This window comes from Vanessa cardui, chromosome Z, assembly GCF_905220365.1.
Source record: "Vanessa cardui chromosome Z, ilVanCard2.1, whole genome shotgun sequence".
Taxonomy (NCBI): Eukaryota; Metazoa; Arthropoda; class Insecta; order Lepidoptera; family Nymphalidae; genus Vanessa; species Vanessa cardui.
In genome coordinates, this window is record NC_061154.1 from 6,753,846 (window position 1) to 6,767,682 (window position 13,837).

At 33.4% G+C, this 13,837-nt stretch overlaps 1 protein-coding gene across 5 annotated transcripts in view; it reads right to left on the reverse strand.

Moving 5' to 3' along the window:
* Positions 1-338: 338 nt before the first annotated feature.
* LOC124542947 (amyloid beta A4 precursor protein-binding family B member 1-interacting protein) overlaps positions 339-13,837 on the reverse strand; it is a 110,722-nt gene continuing 97,223 nt past the window's right edge. For 4 of the 5 annotated variants that reach the window (XM_047120899.1, XM_047120900.1, XM_047120898.1 and 1 more), the window contains 12 exons: positions 13,219-13,408; positions 12,937-13,070; positions 12,236-12,325; positions 11,614-11,848; positions 10,912-11,061; positions 10,539-10,727; positions 10,114-10,361; positions 9,615-9,707; positions 8,765-8,877; positions 8,089-8,180; positions 7,208-7,387; positions 339-6,258 (listed from right to left, as the gene is read on the reverse strand). In XM_047120899.1, coding sequence (XP_046976855.1) covers positions 5,003-6,258; positions 7,208-7,387; positions 8,089-8,180; positions 8,765-8,877; positions 9,615-9,707; positions 10,114-10,361; positions 10,539-10,727; positions 10,912-11,061; positions 11,614-11,848; positions 12,236-12,325; positions 12,937-13,070; positions 13,219-13,408 — 2,970 coding nt within the window. In that variant the 3' untranslated portion in view covers positions 339-5,002. The remainder of the gene's footprint in view (positions 6,259-7,207; positions 7,388-8,088; positions 8,181-8,764; positions 8,878-9,614; positions 9,708-10,113; positions 10,362-10,538; positions 10,728-10,911; positions 11,062-11,613; positions 11,849-12,235; positions 12,326-12,936; positions 13,071-13,218; positions 13,409-13,837) is intronic. The other variant, XM_047120897.1, reaches the window with a different exon arrangement.

A 13,837-nucleotide genomic window follows, 5' to 3' on the forward strand; every position in this document is an offset into this window, starting at 1 on the left:
AGGTTTTGTATATATATATCATACATAATATGAAAATAAAAAAATCATCTGTCAAATCAAATAATGTAATCAATAACAATAAGCAAATGTTTTTTTTTATGCTTTTAAAATATTGCTAGCACAGTGCCATCAATCTACAGCCAAAAATACATGTAAGGTAATAAATTAGGATAAGGTATAAATTGGATTACTTTTTATTGACTTTATCATAATTTAGAAGGTTTAGAAAAAAAATAGAAGTTATTTTTTTCTTATTTTTTGAAGTTGATAGGTAGATTTACAATTAATAAAAGAAAATAAAATCACACTAAGTCTAAAGGAAAAAAAAACACAGAAACTTACTTAGCATTTCCGGTATATTTCAAAAAATATACAAAGAATAATTATAATTATTTTCATCTGTACAATTTAAACAATTAAAAATACTAGTAAATGCGTTACAAGTGATTACTTAAATCATTCTCAAACGTAAATATTTATAGAATAGATGCCAAAGATTGAGAAAAGTAACCCGTATCTTACGTTAACATAATTCTTCCAATTAACTTTAGGACAGGTATTAGCATACTTCTATAGTATATTTCAATAGAATTTATACATATTAATAACGGAAACTTTTTATATATAAAGTAATAGTTTGCTTTTGAGTTTTTACTCTACTTTGAGTGAGATTATCTAATTATTTTTCTTCAGTTCGTACAAATTCTATCAAAATGAATACAGTGTAAAGGATTATTTATTGTATATTCAGGTTTAATTACTTCTGTTTCGGACTTAAGGCCCGACGAGGGTAATATGATCAATATTCGTATTTATCAAATTTAATTTTTAAATCGCAAATCTTTCTTCTGTCTCTGCGCTTTAAACAATAGACAAGCCGGAGACAAAGTAAGATGTCATGATTTACTCCTCGACGACAAAACATCTATATTCCTACATCAGTGTAAGTAAGAGTTGTTAATACTAAGTCTAGTACATATCATACGAATACCATCCATGAAAGTCGACACAACACTCCGAGGCGGTGCACAAACATTTACCTATTTAAGCATTTTACCTAAACGCTAAAAAAATATTGTTGCCACAGTACCTAATTCTCTTAAATGGTAGTAAATTGAAACCTTAAACTATTACAGCTGCTGAGGATCCAATTTCCACCTGTACAGATATGATACATAAATGAAATATCACTTTTACTAGTTATTATAACATTGCAACAGAAATAATTGAGTTATAGTAAAAAGCGTAATCATGACAGTTTCGTTTGTGTTTGATTACAAGTACAATGCGTAAGAAATCATTCCGCTGACGCGACAATCAAAAGTGCGATGAATAAGCTTGCGGCGTAACAATTCATCGAATAACGCTTAGCGAAGATATGTTTGTGGCTCAAGTTAATTAAGTTACATGATGCGCGAGTTGTGGACGCGTCGAATGACAGTTGTGAAGCAAATTGTTTATAGTCAAATCCTTTGCATGCACATTTTTTCGAAAGTATGTGAAAAATGTAATCATTTTGAATGCATAATAATTTATTGACGAACGCTGTTTGATGTTTTGCGTATACTATACAAGCAAAACATCAAACGAGTGAAAAAAACCTAGGTAAACATAGACGGTTACCTAGAATTATAGACGATTATTTTAAATGAAAAAGATTCATACTTTTTCATATAATGAACTATAGAATATCATCAGCATGGTGAAATCGCTGTTTAGTAACTAATGTTTTTTATTCAAAAATATCCTATGCCTTCGTCAATAATGGTAGGTAACAGCCTTTGTTTTCGCAGTCGAAACCAGTAACGAAATAAACGATTTCTAAATATTGTATCAAGTGCGTACATATATTTTAACATAATGTGCTTGGCAGATGTTGTTTTATAGAAACAAAGTAATGCTAGGTTTGATTTTAGATTTTTCGTCTGTTTTGAAAGCAATACACTCTTGTTAGCAAGTATAACGGATACGTTATTTAGACATGTTTACCAAAATTGTCGCAAAAGTTTCTGGACGCAATTTTATTGTCAAAGTCTGATGATTTCTCAGTCTTACAAGCTGATTAATTTGTATGGATGGATTTTTACTTAAAATATTACTTGAGGATGCGTTAATAATTACTATCGTAATTGAAAATGTAATTAATTACGAATGAACTTATTTTCTCTCTTAATTTATACACTGGCAAAAATACACTGATTATTCTAGATACATTTTGCTATTTTAGTATATGATTAAGTCAGTCTGGCACAATTTCGATACAATTTTCGTATTTATATGGGTGGGGAAAATTATTTTGAATACTTTCAATGATAATATTCAAAAACCGATGCCAATAATTTTATCTACAGTAAGACGTTACTGTCCATAATATTTATTTATTACTGAATGTAAACTAGTTACAAACGTCAAACGCAAAATCTTTCCAAGCTAAACGATTGATCGTTTCGTCACAATCTTGTACTCGTTAGTACAGACACGGTTATTCCCAATCCATAATAACAAGAGTTAATTTGACAGGATCAAGGCTAAAACCGCACAGAGAAATAACACCTCTCTTTTTTTATTTAACGTACTAATATTATAATAATGTATGTCACCTAATAGGAGTGAATATAATTACACATTATTTTTATCAGTACTATGCATTACTCGGCTGAGATGCATTTATTTAAAAATAGATAACATGTTTAGATATTAGTACCGCAACACACCGCGTCAAATTTGTAACAAACTACAAATTTTGATAGCGCGCTATTTAAAAGCGAATAGGTAATTTATTTACGATTCCAAGTATTATTAGAAAATTATGTAGGTTTTTTGTGCGGGCTAGCCTTACGAGACTTTTACAAGCGCAAGAGGTTGCAATATTTGGTCCAGTCAGATTAATTTAGGTTTCAAAGATTGCGTACAACAGAAGCATTTCCTTGTGAGTTTCAAAGAATTAAAAAGCAATACTAGAAAAAAGGTTTTATTTAAGTTTTCACGTAAATAATATTTTTAACTATTTAAAGATAATAAATCATTGTTTATATATACCTAACCTTAATTTTTATCATAGTATTCGTACTTTAAATCATTTGGCCATCGTTTCGATTTACGAATAGAAAATAATTTCGTCACAAAAATACGTTTAGAAAAAAAAAATGCTTATGCAAATTTATTTAAGACGCTGCTACGTTTAATTTAAATACTTACTCCCGAGTATAAAAAACAATCCCTGTGCTATGGAATAAGATGCGCCAAGTAGACACGGAGGACGGTTCTTAAATATTTTGTAAAGGACACGACGTGTTCTTAATGACAAAATGAACATTATTAATACATCGATATTTCGTTATATCATTTACAAATGGACCGCGGTCAGTATACCAACACGCGTCCAATCAAATTGGAAAATATCACAGCCCAGTGAAAAAAAAATCTATAAAAGCATGCCGTAGGAGTGAGATCATTTTTATAAATAATTCAAACCAGCGCAGATAATGAACTTATTCGAAAGGTTTCCTGCGTTCATTTCTATCGAATTGTATTCGCGTACGATCACTGCGAATGTTATCAATGAGTTCAAATTTTGATTGCAAATTTACCCTCATTGTCGTGACTAAAATAACGTTACTACTAGATGCTGCAAATTTTTAATTTAAATATATAATTTTTGTCCAAAAACAAATCCCCAACGAAATATTTAATTTCATGGTTAAATATGATTCGATTAAACAAATTACATAGTAAGTTATCATCTAAATATAAACATTAAAGTATACTGTAACTATGGCACAAATTAGGAATACTATATCTCTAAATACACACGCATGTATGTTGTATTTTTTTTTTTTGTAAAATGGGTAACAATATAAAAACCGGTTTCAGATGGTGCCTTTTATAGTAAAACTTTTAAAATCCTACATAATTCCATAAAATATTTACTATCATGATAGTATGTTGTGAATTGTTTGGATGAATCTTTATCATCTAAAATACAGAGTTGCCACAGAGAAAAATAAAAGTTAGAATCTTATCGTGAATAAGAACAATTTCTTTGTTAAAAAGGACAAAAAAATATTTGAAAGATATGAGATTCGGAATTCCAAATTGAATGTAGTTTATGTTAATAATGTTTTTAGATTAATTTGTTATTTTTTTGGCAACTCTGTTGTCTATGCCGAGAGCTGCTCATTAATAAAATTAGGAACATAATATAAAAAATGTCAAAACCCCAACTAATTTTAATAAATACGTCTTGCATAGTCCACTTGTAACAATTCGTACAAATAACTCACTTCTAAAATTAGCACCATTTCTTTGAAATCGCCAATAATTAAATATTTAAATAATATATAATAAATTTAAAATATATTTAATTTTCTATAAATTTTATAATATTTTGCCATAAACAATAATAGTTACGGTTTACGGTTTTGTTTTAATTATTAAATTTTAATAATAAATCAGTGCATTGAGACCATTCGCCAAGTTCTCGTACATATTTTTTGTTACAATTGGACCAGCAAAAGTTTACATACCTTACTATACCATTTCATAATAGCACCGCCATTCAATAACGTCAAACTTGCTCAAAACTTACCTAACATTTTATTTTTCCGTTGGTCACATTTCAACACATTACAAAAACAGAGTTTGTTAATTTAAGACAATAATGAAACTAGAATACTCCGCCGTCCACTCTCAATGTTCAGACGCGAATGGACCACATTTGGCTACATTCAGAGAGCGGTTACAACTTTCATCACTACATTAGATCACTACATTTACGCAATATGGACAATACACTGCTACTACAACGCATTATTCCCGACGTATATGATGATTAAACATGAGAAAGTGTATAATGTACCGAGTACGCTCGCATTAACTTCACTGTGTTCATCACACCACTACAACGCTCGTAAAGACATCATCTTTAGGCTTCGTTGGAACCGCTGGCGTAACACAAACTGCACGGGAAACCGCACAAAGCGAGCGATATATTCAGACGGTCTCAAGCGGTCGGCTGTACCGTGGAAGGATGGGCAGGCAGGGACGAGTGCGTCGCTGTGGGTAGGCCAGGGTGAGTGGTCAAGTGGGTGGAGTCACTTCGCCGCGGCGGGGCAGGTGGGGGCCGTTTCTTTATCGGCTTGGGCTCCTCACGTCTCGGCGGGGCCTCCCGGCCGAAAACGTTCTCATAAAACGGATCCTCGACCCCAGAACCTCCGCCGTAGTGCTCCTGTACCCACATTGACACACTCGTTTCTTTGTAGTCATCCGATAGCGGATACTCTCTGAAGCCGAGAACTTCATGCGGTGTCGTTGCCGGCTCGAGTTTGCATTTTTGCGCCACCTGCCATTTCTTCCTCATGACTCTTTGTAAATCTTTTAAAAATTCTTTGGGTGGATTGCTATTAGAATCAGCAAGTTTTTTTGGCGAGGATAACCTGGTACTTTCGTTGCGTTTGGGCGGCGGTGGTTTCCGGGGAGAGGGTGGGGCGTCTGTTAAATTAAATGTGATCTTTTTATTTTTCTTTTCAGCAGTTGTTGGTAGATCGTCTGCGAAGTTAACTTTTTTAATGGAACTAGTCCGTTCCTTAGTCGTTGTATCCATTGTTTTCTTTTGTACAGATGGGCTGCCATTGCTTAGTTTCTTAGTCTGTAATTCAACTAGACAAGCTCCGTATGCGACATTCTGTGTCCCATAAATGCTTTTATCTGAATGGAGAGAAGATGTTTTGGAAGCCTCTGAATGAACACTATCCAGTGAAGGTTGACGCGGAAAAGACCGACTCGAATCAGATAGGCGATTACTATTTCTCTGTCCTGCGCGCGCAGCCTGTTCTATTTGCTGGGCGGTAAGTTGACTGACGATATCCTGCACCCTCCCGGAGTGAGCTTCCATGGCATGTTCGGGGGGCGGTGGTGGTAGACTAAGCTGAGAGCCACTTATATCTTCTATAGAATCCAGTGGGGGTGGTGGGGGTGGTAATGAATCCAGGCTTAGAGTGGAACTGAACATTCCGTCTGGAACGTCGTCAGTCGGTGGAGGCGGCAGCGGCAAATCCTCGACTGCTGTTATATCTTGCTGCTGTTGAGTTTTATCATAAATTGTGTAGCCGTAGAGAGAGGAGGCGGTTTCTACGCTGCTACGGTAAGGATCTCGTGTAATCGTCTCGTAGTGCCCGTAGGTTGGGGACGTTGGTTGGTGTCGAACTGGACTACTGGAAGTAATGCTGCCAGTACTATAGATGGGCGTATCTGAAGATTCTGTAAATAATAATAAATAATTAATCATCACGTATAAAACAAAGTCGCATACCGCTATCTGTCCCTTTGTATACTTGGGTCTTTAAAGTTACATAAGGGAATTTGACGCGATTTTTTTAAATAGATAAATTGACTCAAGATGATTGATTATGTGTGTTAAACATGTGAAATATGGTGGACAAATACTGATAATTTTAGAGGTTCTCAAGTGATGTCGTAAAAACAAATTCTGTAGAATATTTAGTATCAGCATTGCACCCGTGCGAAGCCGGGGCGGTTCGCTAGTTTATTAACAAAATAAATATATTAGACGGTTATAAATATTGCAAATAGAGCGTTTACCAATTCGGTTTTGGAACGCAACGCTTTGAACCACCTAATGAAATAGTATAAAAAATTTTGAACCGTTATGTGATCTTGAATGATTAAAAGCGTTCGTATTTATAAATTATCGATAAAATTATATATAAAAGGACGAATCAAGCTTCGTATTCACTTGGTGGTAGGGCTTTGTGCAAGCCAGTCTGGGTAGGTACCACCCACTCATCAGTTATTCTACCGCACAAATAACAGTACTCAATATTGTTGTGTTCCGGTTTGAATAGTGAGTGAGCCAGTGTAACTACATGCACAAGGGACATAACATCTTAGTTTCCAAGGTCGGTGGCACATTGACGATGTAAGGAATAGTTAATATTTCTTACAGCGTCATTGTCTATGGGTGATGATGACTTACCATCAGGTGGCCCATATGCACGTCTGCCAACCTATTCTATAAAAATTCCATAAGGCATAAGGTTGGTGGCAAATTGATAATGTAAGGAATAGCTAATATTTCTTACAGCCTCATTGTCTATGGGTGATGGTGACCATCAGGTGGCCCATATGCTCGTCCGCCAAGCTATTCCATAAAAAAATAAATGGAAATAGATAAAAATGTATGATGAACCTGTGGCGGTGGAGTGGTGTCGTTTAAGCGTGGAGTCATCGCGCGGTCGAGTCCGCCTCGTGAGAGTGCCCGTGTCCCCTGTGTCTGTGTCGCCTTCGTTCTCCACCATTTCCTTCAGCTGGCGCGTCATCCACGTCAGCGGTATATTTGGCTTCATTGAGGGCTTTCGTTTTATTGTACCTGAATAATAAATATGTATTAGGTGATTTATATTTAGGTGATGACGACCTCCATGGTCGAGTGGTGTACACCGGTTTTCATGGGTACGCCACTCTGAGGTCCCGGGTTCGATTCCCGGCCGAGTCGATGTAGATTACCATTAGTTTTCTATGTTGTCTTGGGTCTGGGTGTTTGTGGTACCGTCGTTACTTCTGATTTCCATAACACAAGTGCTTCAGCTACTTACATTGGGATCAGAGTAATGTATGTGATGTTGTCTCATATTATTATTATTTCTTTGTTGGTATCAATTCGATCATAATTGTGTTGTTTAATTATATTCAATGAGACCAGGGTTAAACTTTTAACCGGTTTAGTTCTAGCAGTGTTTAACATATCTCTATCATTATAGTATGTCATCATATAAAATATACGCAAATTTCATATACGTTGTTTTAATGAGCAGGCATGTAATTTTATTTTAAAATGCTCATATGCGTTATAATTATGAAAAGGTTTATAAAAATAGGCTCAATAATTTTCCGGTTTCAAAAATTGAGTATTTAATATGGCTATTGCTGAAATTTGAAACCTCTATCTTCTATCTATATCTATGTACTTTTTTTATATTAAATATAAAAAAAGTACATAGATATAGATATTTTAATAATCCCAATTAGATTACCTAGATTGATATTTATTTTATTTTTTTAAATACTAACCCATAGGAAACTCGCAGTCAAACGCGCTCTCGGAAGCAGTGCCGCCATCTGACAGGCATCCGCTGGAACTTGACGATGAAGCGCGGGAATGTCTAAGGACATAACGAACATATTCAAGTTATATTCGTTTTTGGAACAAATAGTTATTCCAAGAATTAAATACAGATAAAAAATGAATAATAAATTAATTAAACACAATACAGATCATAAATATATTAACTATGTACATAGTTTATACAATAGCATTTTAAACACACTCATCCAAGTTAAATAGATATTGATATGTTTATATATACAAATTACAATAATTTTTAATATATAAATATAGTGTAATATATTAATAATTATTTATAACAATCGCATTTGCGTCATATAAGCAAGCGTAATTTTTTTTTATATTTTTCTGTATGCTATTATTATTAAATTATATAATATTCGCTGCAAGCTCACACATACATAATTTAAATTAATGTTTTAAAGTCATTACAATTTGTTAAACATTCAAAATAAATAAGTAATTATAGCGTGTGGAAAATTAAAGTAATTTTCTCTTTTGTTACCATCTTGTAACAAACATTAATCTTACTCATGTGAATTACGTTATTCAAAGGTTTTTAAAAAGTTTTTATATTTTTTACAATTTGTAATAAAATTAACCATATACGGCAACACCCACCTGCCACTACTGATGTCGGAGTTGGCAGCACTGATATTGCTAGAGGCAGACTGCGCGGGGCTGTTGACCCCCATTGGCATCGTGCCATTTGTCTTTGTAGGGATCGATGTTATCTGCAACAAACATTATATATTTGGTAACATACTTTTCGATAGAATGTGCGTAGAATTTGTTTAAGAGACTAGCAATGTCTACATTTAATCGTTTTTAGATTCAAGTAACACTACACATATTTTTTAGGTTGTTTTATTTTGTTAAATTTATATTTTGCTTTACAATATAAAAGCTGTATTTTGGATGTCCTACTTTTAAAATATAAAACCGTTATTAAGTGTAAGCGGGCAGACACAATGCCTCTACATACTTATATGGAAAAGGATTAAATCTTACATAAATGTCAAGTGATTGTTATTAATTTATTTTTTGTAAGCTTAAGCTGCAGGTATAGGCAATACAATCAGAAAACAGAATTTCTAAGTTTTTTATCTATTTAAATACTTGAATTAGTAAATATATCTTCTTATGCAGGATGATAACAAAGTATCACAATAGAAATATAACTTATCAGTTATTTATCTATCTTTTGTAGCCTTTAAAAATATATATATATAAAATAATAAGTTTAGAATTTATTTGCCAAGACCTATAATAAAAAAATTCCGATAACCGATTACATAATCTAATAATATTAATAATAATTATTATGAGAACTTGCTGGCAATCATTACGATTTTTATATTGAAAGATAAATATTATTAATATTTTAAGATAAAGGTGAAACACGACAGTGACCTCGGGGCAATACGTATTGTGCTACTTTTAAAAGGTTATGTTGTTGTTGAATACTTACAGAACAAGAACGCGCATGCGCTAAGTGATCTAAATCTTCTTGAGTGAGTTCCTCGACGAGGGATCGGTGATTCTCAAGGAGTTGTCTGCCATGCTGTATCGTATATATAATTTTAGTTAATTAATTTTTATATAACAAACAAAACAAACGTTTACGCGTGCATCTTAACCGATGATTGCGGGTTCAAACCCAGGCAAGCACCGCTGATTCATGTGCTTAATTTGTCTTTATAATTCATCTCGTACTCGGCGGTGAAGGAAAACATCGTGAGGAAACATGCATGTGACAAATTTCATCGAAATTCTTCACATGTGTATTCCAACAACCCGCATTGGAACAGCGTGGTGGAATATGTTCCAAACCTTCTCCTCAAAGGGAGAGGAGGCCTTTAGCCCAGCAGTGGGAATTTACAGGCTGGTGTTGAAACAATTAAAACAGTAATTGATTATTATTCGGAATATTTGATGATTGAATATATTTATTGAATAGAAGTACACACCTTAGCTATTCGCATAGCAGTGATCCATCTCTCCAGAGTTCTCTGATCGTCAGCGCAAAGGAACTTGATGAATTTGACGCTTTTCGGTTGCTGCAGACGCGGATGCTTGATAGCGAAACAGAAGTCGGTGGGAGACTTGTACTTTTTCTTCCAGTTCAATCCTAAATACACTTCGTTAGTGTCGAACGTTGCCAAACACACCAATTCCTTCAAAGTCTTCACTTTATCTTTCGGTAAATAGTACAGTCCTAATTGACAAAGGCAAATAGAGCATAATTGTAGTGATACAGTATATAAGAAAATATTTACATTCGCTTGGCTAGGGCGCATCGGTTTTAAAGTGTGGCCACACAATTCGCGTAGCTTTTATGAAAGAATAAAAAATATTCTAGTGTAATTACCGCTTAGACCGTATAAGTACTAACCGGATGGTCGTAGAACGAAGTAAAACTTCTTCCATCCCTTTTTGGCATCACTTTTTAAATAGAGAGGTCCTTCCATTGGTGGTACAGGATGGCCTGATACGGATGGGATGTTCGAAGAAGCTCCGCTTTGGCCGAAAAATTCTTCTATAATCACTTGACGCGTATGTTCGTCTTGTTCACTGGACCAGCCTGTTATAAGGAAATACAACAAAAGCTTTAATTATCGTCACAAATGGATGTTTTAGATAGTAGCGTCAACATAAACATTGATAGTGCAGACACGTTAGATAAATTTATCTACACAAATGTATAATAAATTTCTTGATAAATTACTGTAAGAGCTTCTTTAGTTTACAACATAGTAAATAGGTACCTTTGTCATCTTCGGTGAGAAGAAACTTCTCTGGTGTTTGGAAGAGTGATATCTTGTCAGGTCTCTCAGCAAATAGTATTTTGTTTTTGGACTCCCTCGTCCAAAGCATCAGATTGTCGACTAACATTTCGTGATCTTCATACACACGTTCTAATCAAATGATATTGTGACATTAGACTCTATTCATACCCATATAAAATTCGAAAATTATGACATTCAAATTAAGGTCTGTTTTTGTACGGATTTAAGCAAAAATTTAATATTATAAGTAATTTAACACAACATTGAATTCTATTATTTATCATACAAATATAGGTTTCGAAAACAGTTGATAAACAAACTTTTTTGGTTATGTTAGTGTTACTATTTTTATGTTTCAACACATAACATATAACAATAAATAAACGGTAGTCGTGATTAAATTTGTCTTGTGGTAAATCAATCCTTACATAATCGCTCTTTTTGTATACAAAATTGCAGTTTGCACTTTGCAATATTATTGTGGTAGTTTGAACACATGCCAAAGAATAGACCTTCTTTGAAATATTTGCTTAGATCCTACTATCAATCCTACGAGATCTCAATTCGTTTTTATTTATAAATATGTTAAAAAAAGCAGACTATACATATGTATTTACATGTATTAGTAAAACTCACAGAGTTAATACTAATATAAAATAAAATAATAGTATTGATATTTACCCATATGCAGATCAGGTAGATGCTCCACTATCGCCCACTTAGGTTCCATAGTGACATGATTTTTGTCAGCTAACAAACGCGCTACGTAGCCGCATGTCATTTTCTCATCGATTAGTAAACTTTTTGATGAGCCATCCATCGAGAAAGCCTTAATGAAGAGTTTCCTAACATTAGCTTCCCTCATGCGTTCCAAAGCGAGCTTGATTTTATCCGCTTTCTGTTGAAAAACCGCATCCTGTGAACGTATTTATGAATTCTAAGCAAACTAAATAGAAAAAAGCAAAAATAAACGTAACTCATTCTACAAAAAACGTTTTTAAAATACACCGGCTTATGGTGTTTGTGGGGTGATATGTTGTTTCCATTTCTTTGATATCATAATGTTTTGAGTCTCCATCAGAAAAACGATATGGAGCAAAAAATCGTTTTGGATTTAATAAATGGAATTTAAAAAAAGCCTGGCATTCATAAAAAATTATTGAAGATAACGCTGATGTCTTTGCTATGTTTAAGAAAACTAAAATAAAAAAAGTAAGGACCACAAACTCTAGCAGAATTCTTATTTTTAAAATATAAATAAAAAGGCAATAAAAAAGGTACATAATATTTAAAAAAAAATTACCTTCTGATTTGGTAGTAGACTTAATTTAATAGGTTTACATTTAGAACTTGCACTGCTAGATGCTGATGATTCACTGGACAGCATGGATACCTGTAAATATAAGCAATAGAGTTTATTCAGTTAAATATTGTATTGTTAGTGAAGATAACTTATAAGAGAGCTGGTTCCAAGGTCAGGACACAAACAATTTTTTAGATTTTTCTCAGCGGTAGAAATTTCATCCGACTTCACATATAAGTGTAAATTATCTATGATCCTATCGAATTTTTCATCCCATTGGATAATGATAGTGCACTTGAAAAAGCATTATCTTTTTTCACCATCAATTTATTGAACACATAAGAAAATATTTAACTACATGAAAATCATACTTTAATATTAAATTTAATCGAAAGAAATATTTAACGAAAAATCTTTTTTGAAATTTAAAACTAAATTAAAAAAATACTGTCAAACTTTATAATTATGTTTGAATGTTTTTATAAATAAGGTCACCATTAGATATATATATGTTTATTATTATGTTACTAGTTTAAGTTTCCTATGTAAGTGAACTTTGTTCTTAATGGGAAATAAATCATCTCTAAATCTAATCTAATATTGAGATGGAAGTAAAAGAAAGGAATAATTTTGTCAAATTTAACATAAATTATGGTTTTTATTGTTTTTTACATAAGAGAACAAGCACACATGGAACTTACAGTGTCACTAAAAGCTGAATCATTGTCAGGGGAGTCAGTGCGGGTGATGGTGGAGGCCCCATCGCTTACATCTTTATTCTCTTGCCTTTGTGAGCTCTCACCTCCACTTCTATCTTTTGCTTGTGAGGAGTAATCTAAATACAGAAACATTTTAATAGTTAGCTATTAAATTTGTACTTAAATTTAGAGTAATGATTTTATTTTTTAATAGGTTGATACTTCTTGATAACATATAATTTAATAAGTAACACTATATCCATATTCTCTCTATATAATTCTTACCTGAAGATACTCTAGATATTTCTTCGTCATATTCTGAATCAAGTGCGCAAAGCTCTCCAAGGATAGCGTCCAAATCAGCATCTTGAGTTTCTTCCAAGTTAGCCATCGAAAATCTGTACGTGTCAATGCGAGGCGCAACAATCTCCAACGGTCGTAATGCTATTGGTGTTTCACTGGACGCATTTAAACCCTGAAAATAAAACCAAGAATATGAAAAATATTTTTTTTTATATGCTGCCTTATCCTACTTTATACATAGGCCTGCAACTGTATACCTAGTGAATAATAATTGTAACTACGTAAAGTAGACATAGTAGGCGGAAATGCATTCAATATGTTTTCAGTTCTCAGCTTTGGAACAATGTAGACTGATGGCTCAAACGCACGAGATTATCGTGATTGACTCTAGTCTCCTCGGACACTAGAGCTGTGACTGCATATACTGAATACCAAATTGATGCCCACAGATTTAAGGTGATCTGTGAACCTATGTACAGACGAAATTATGGGCATATGAGAAAACGACGGCAATTTATTATCAGACAAATGAAATATGCTTCGATCAACTTTGGGTATTGGTTTCAATAGGTAACAGAAAAAATGAAACTGCTGATCAACC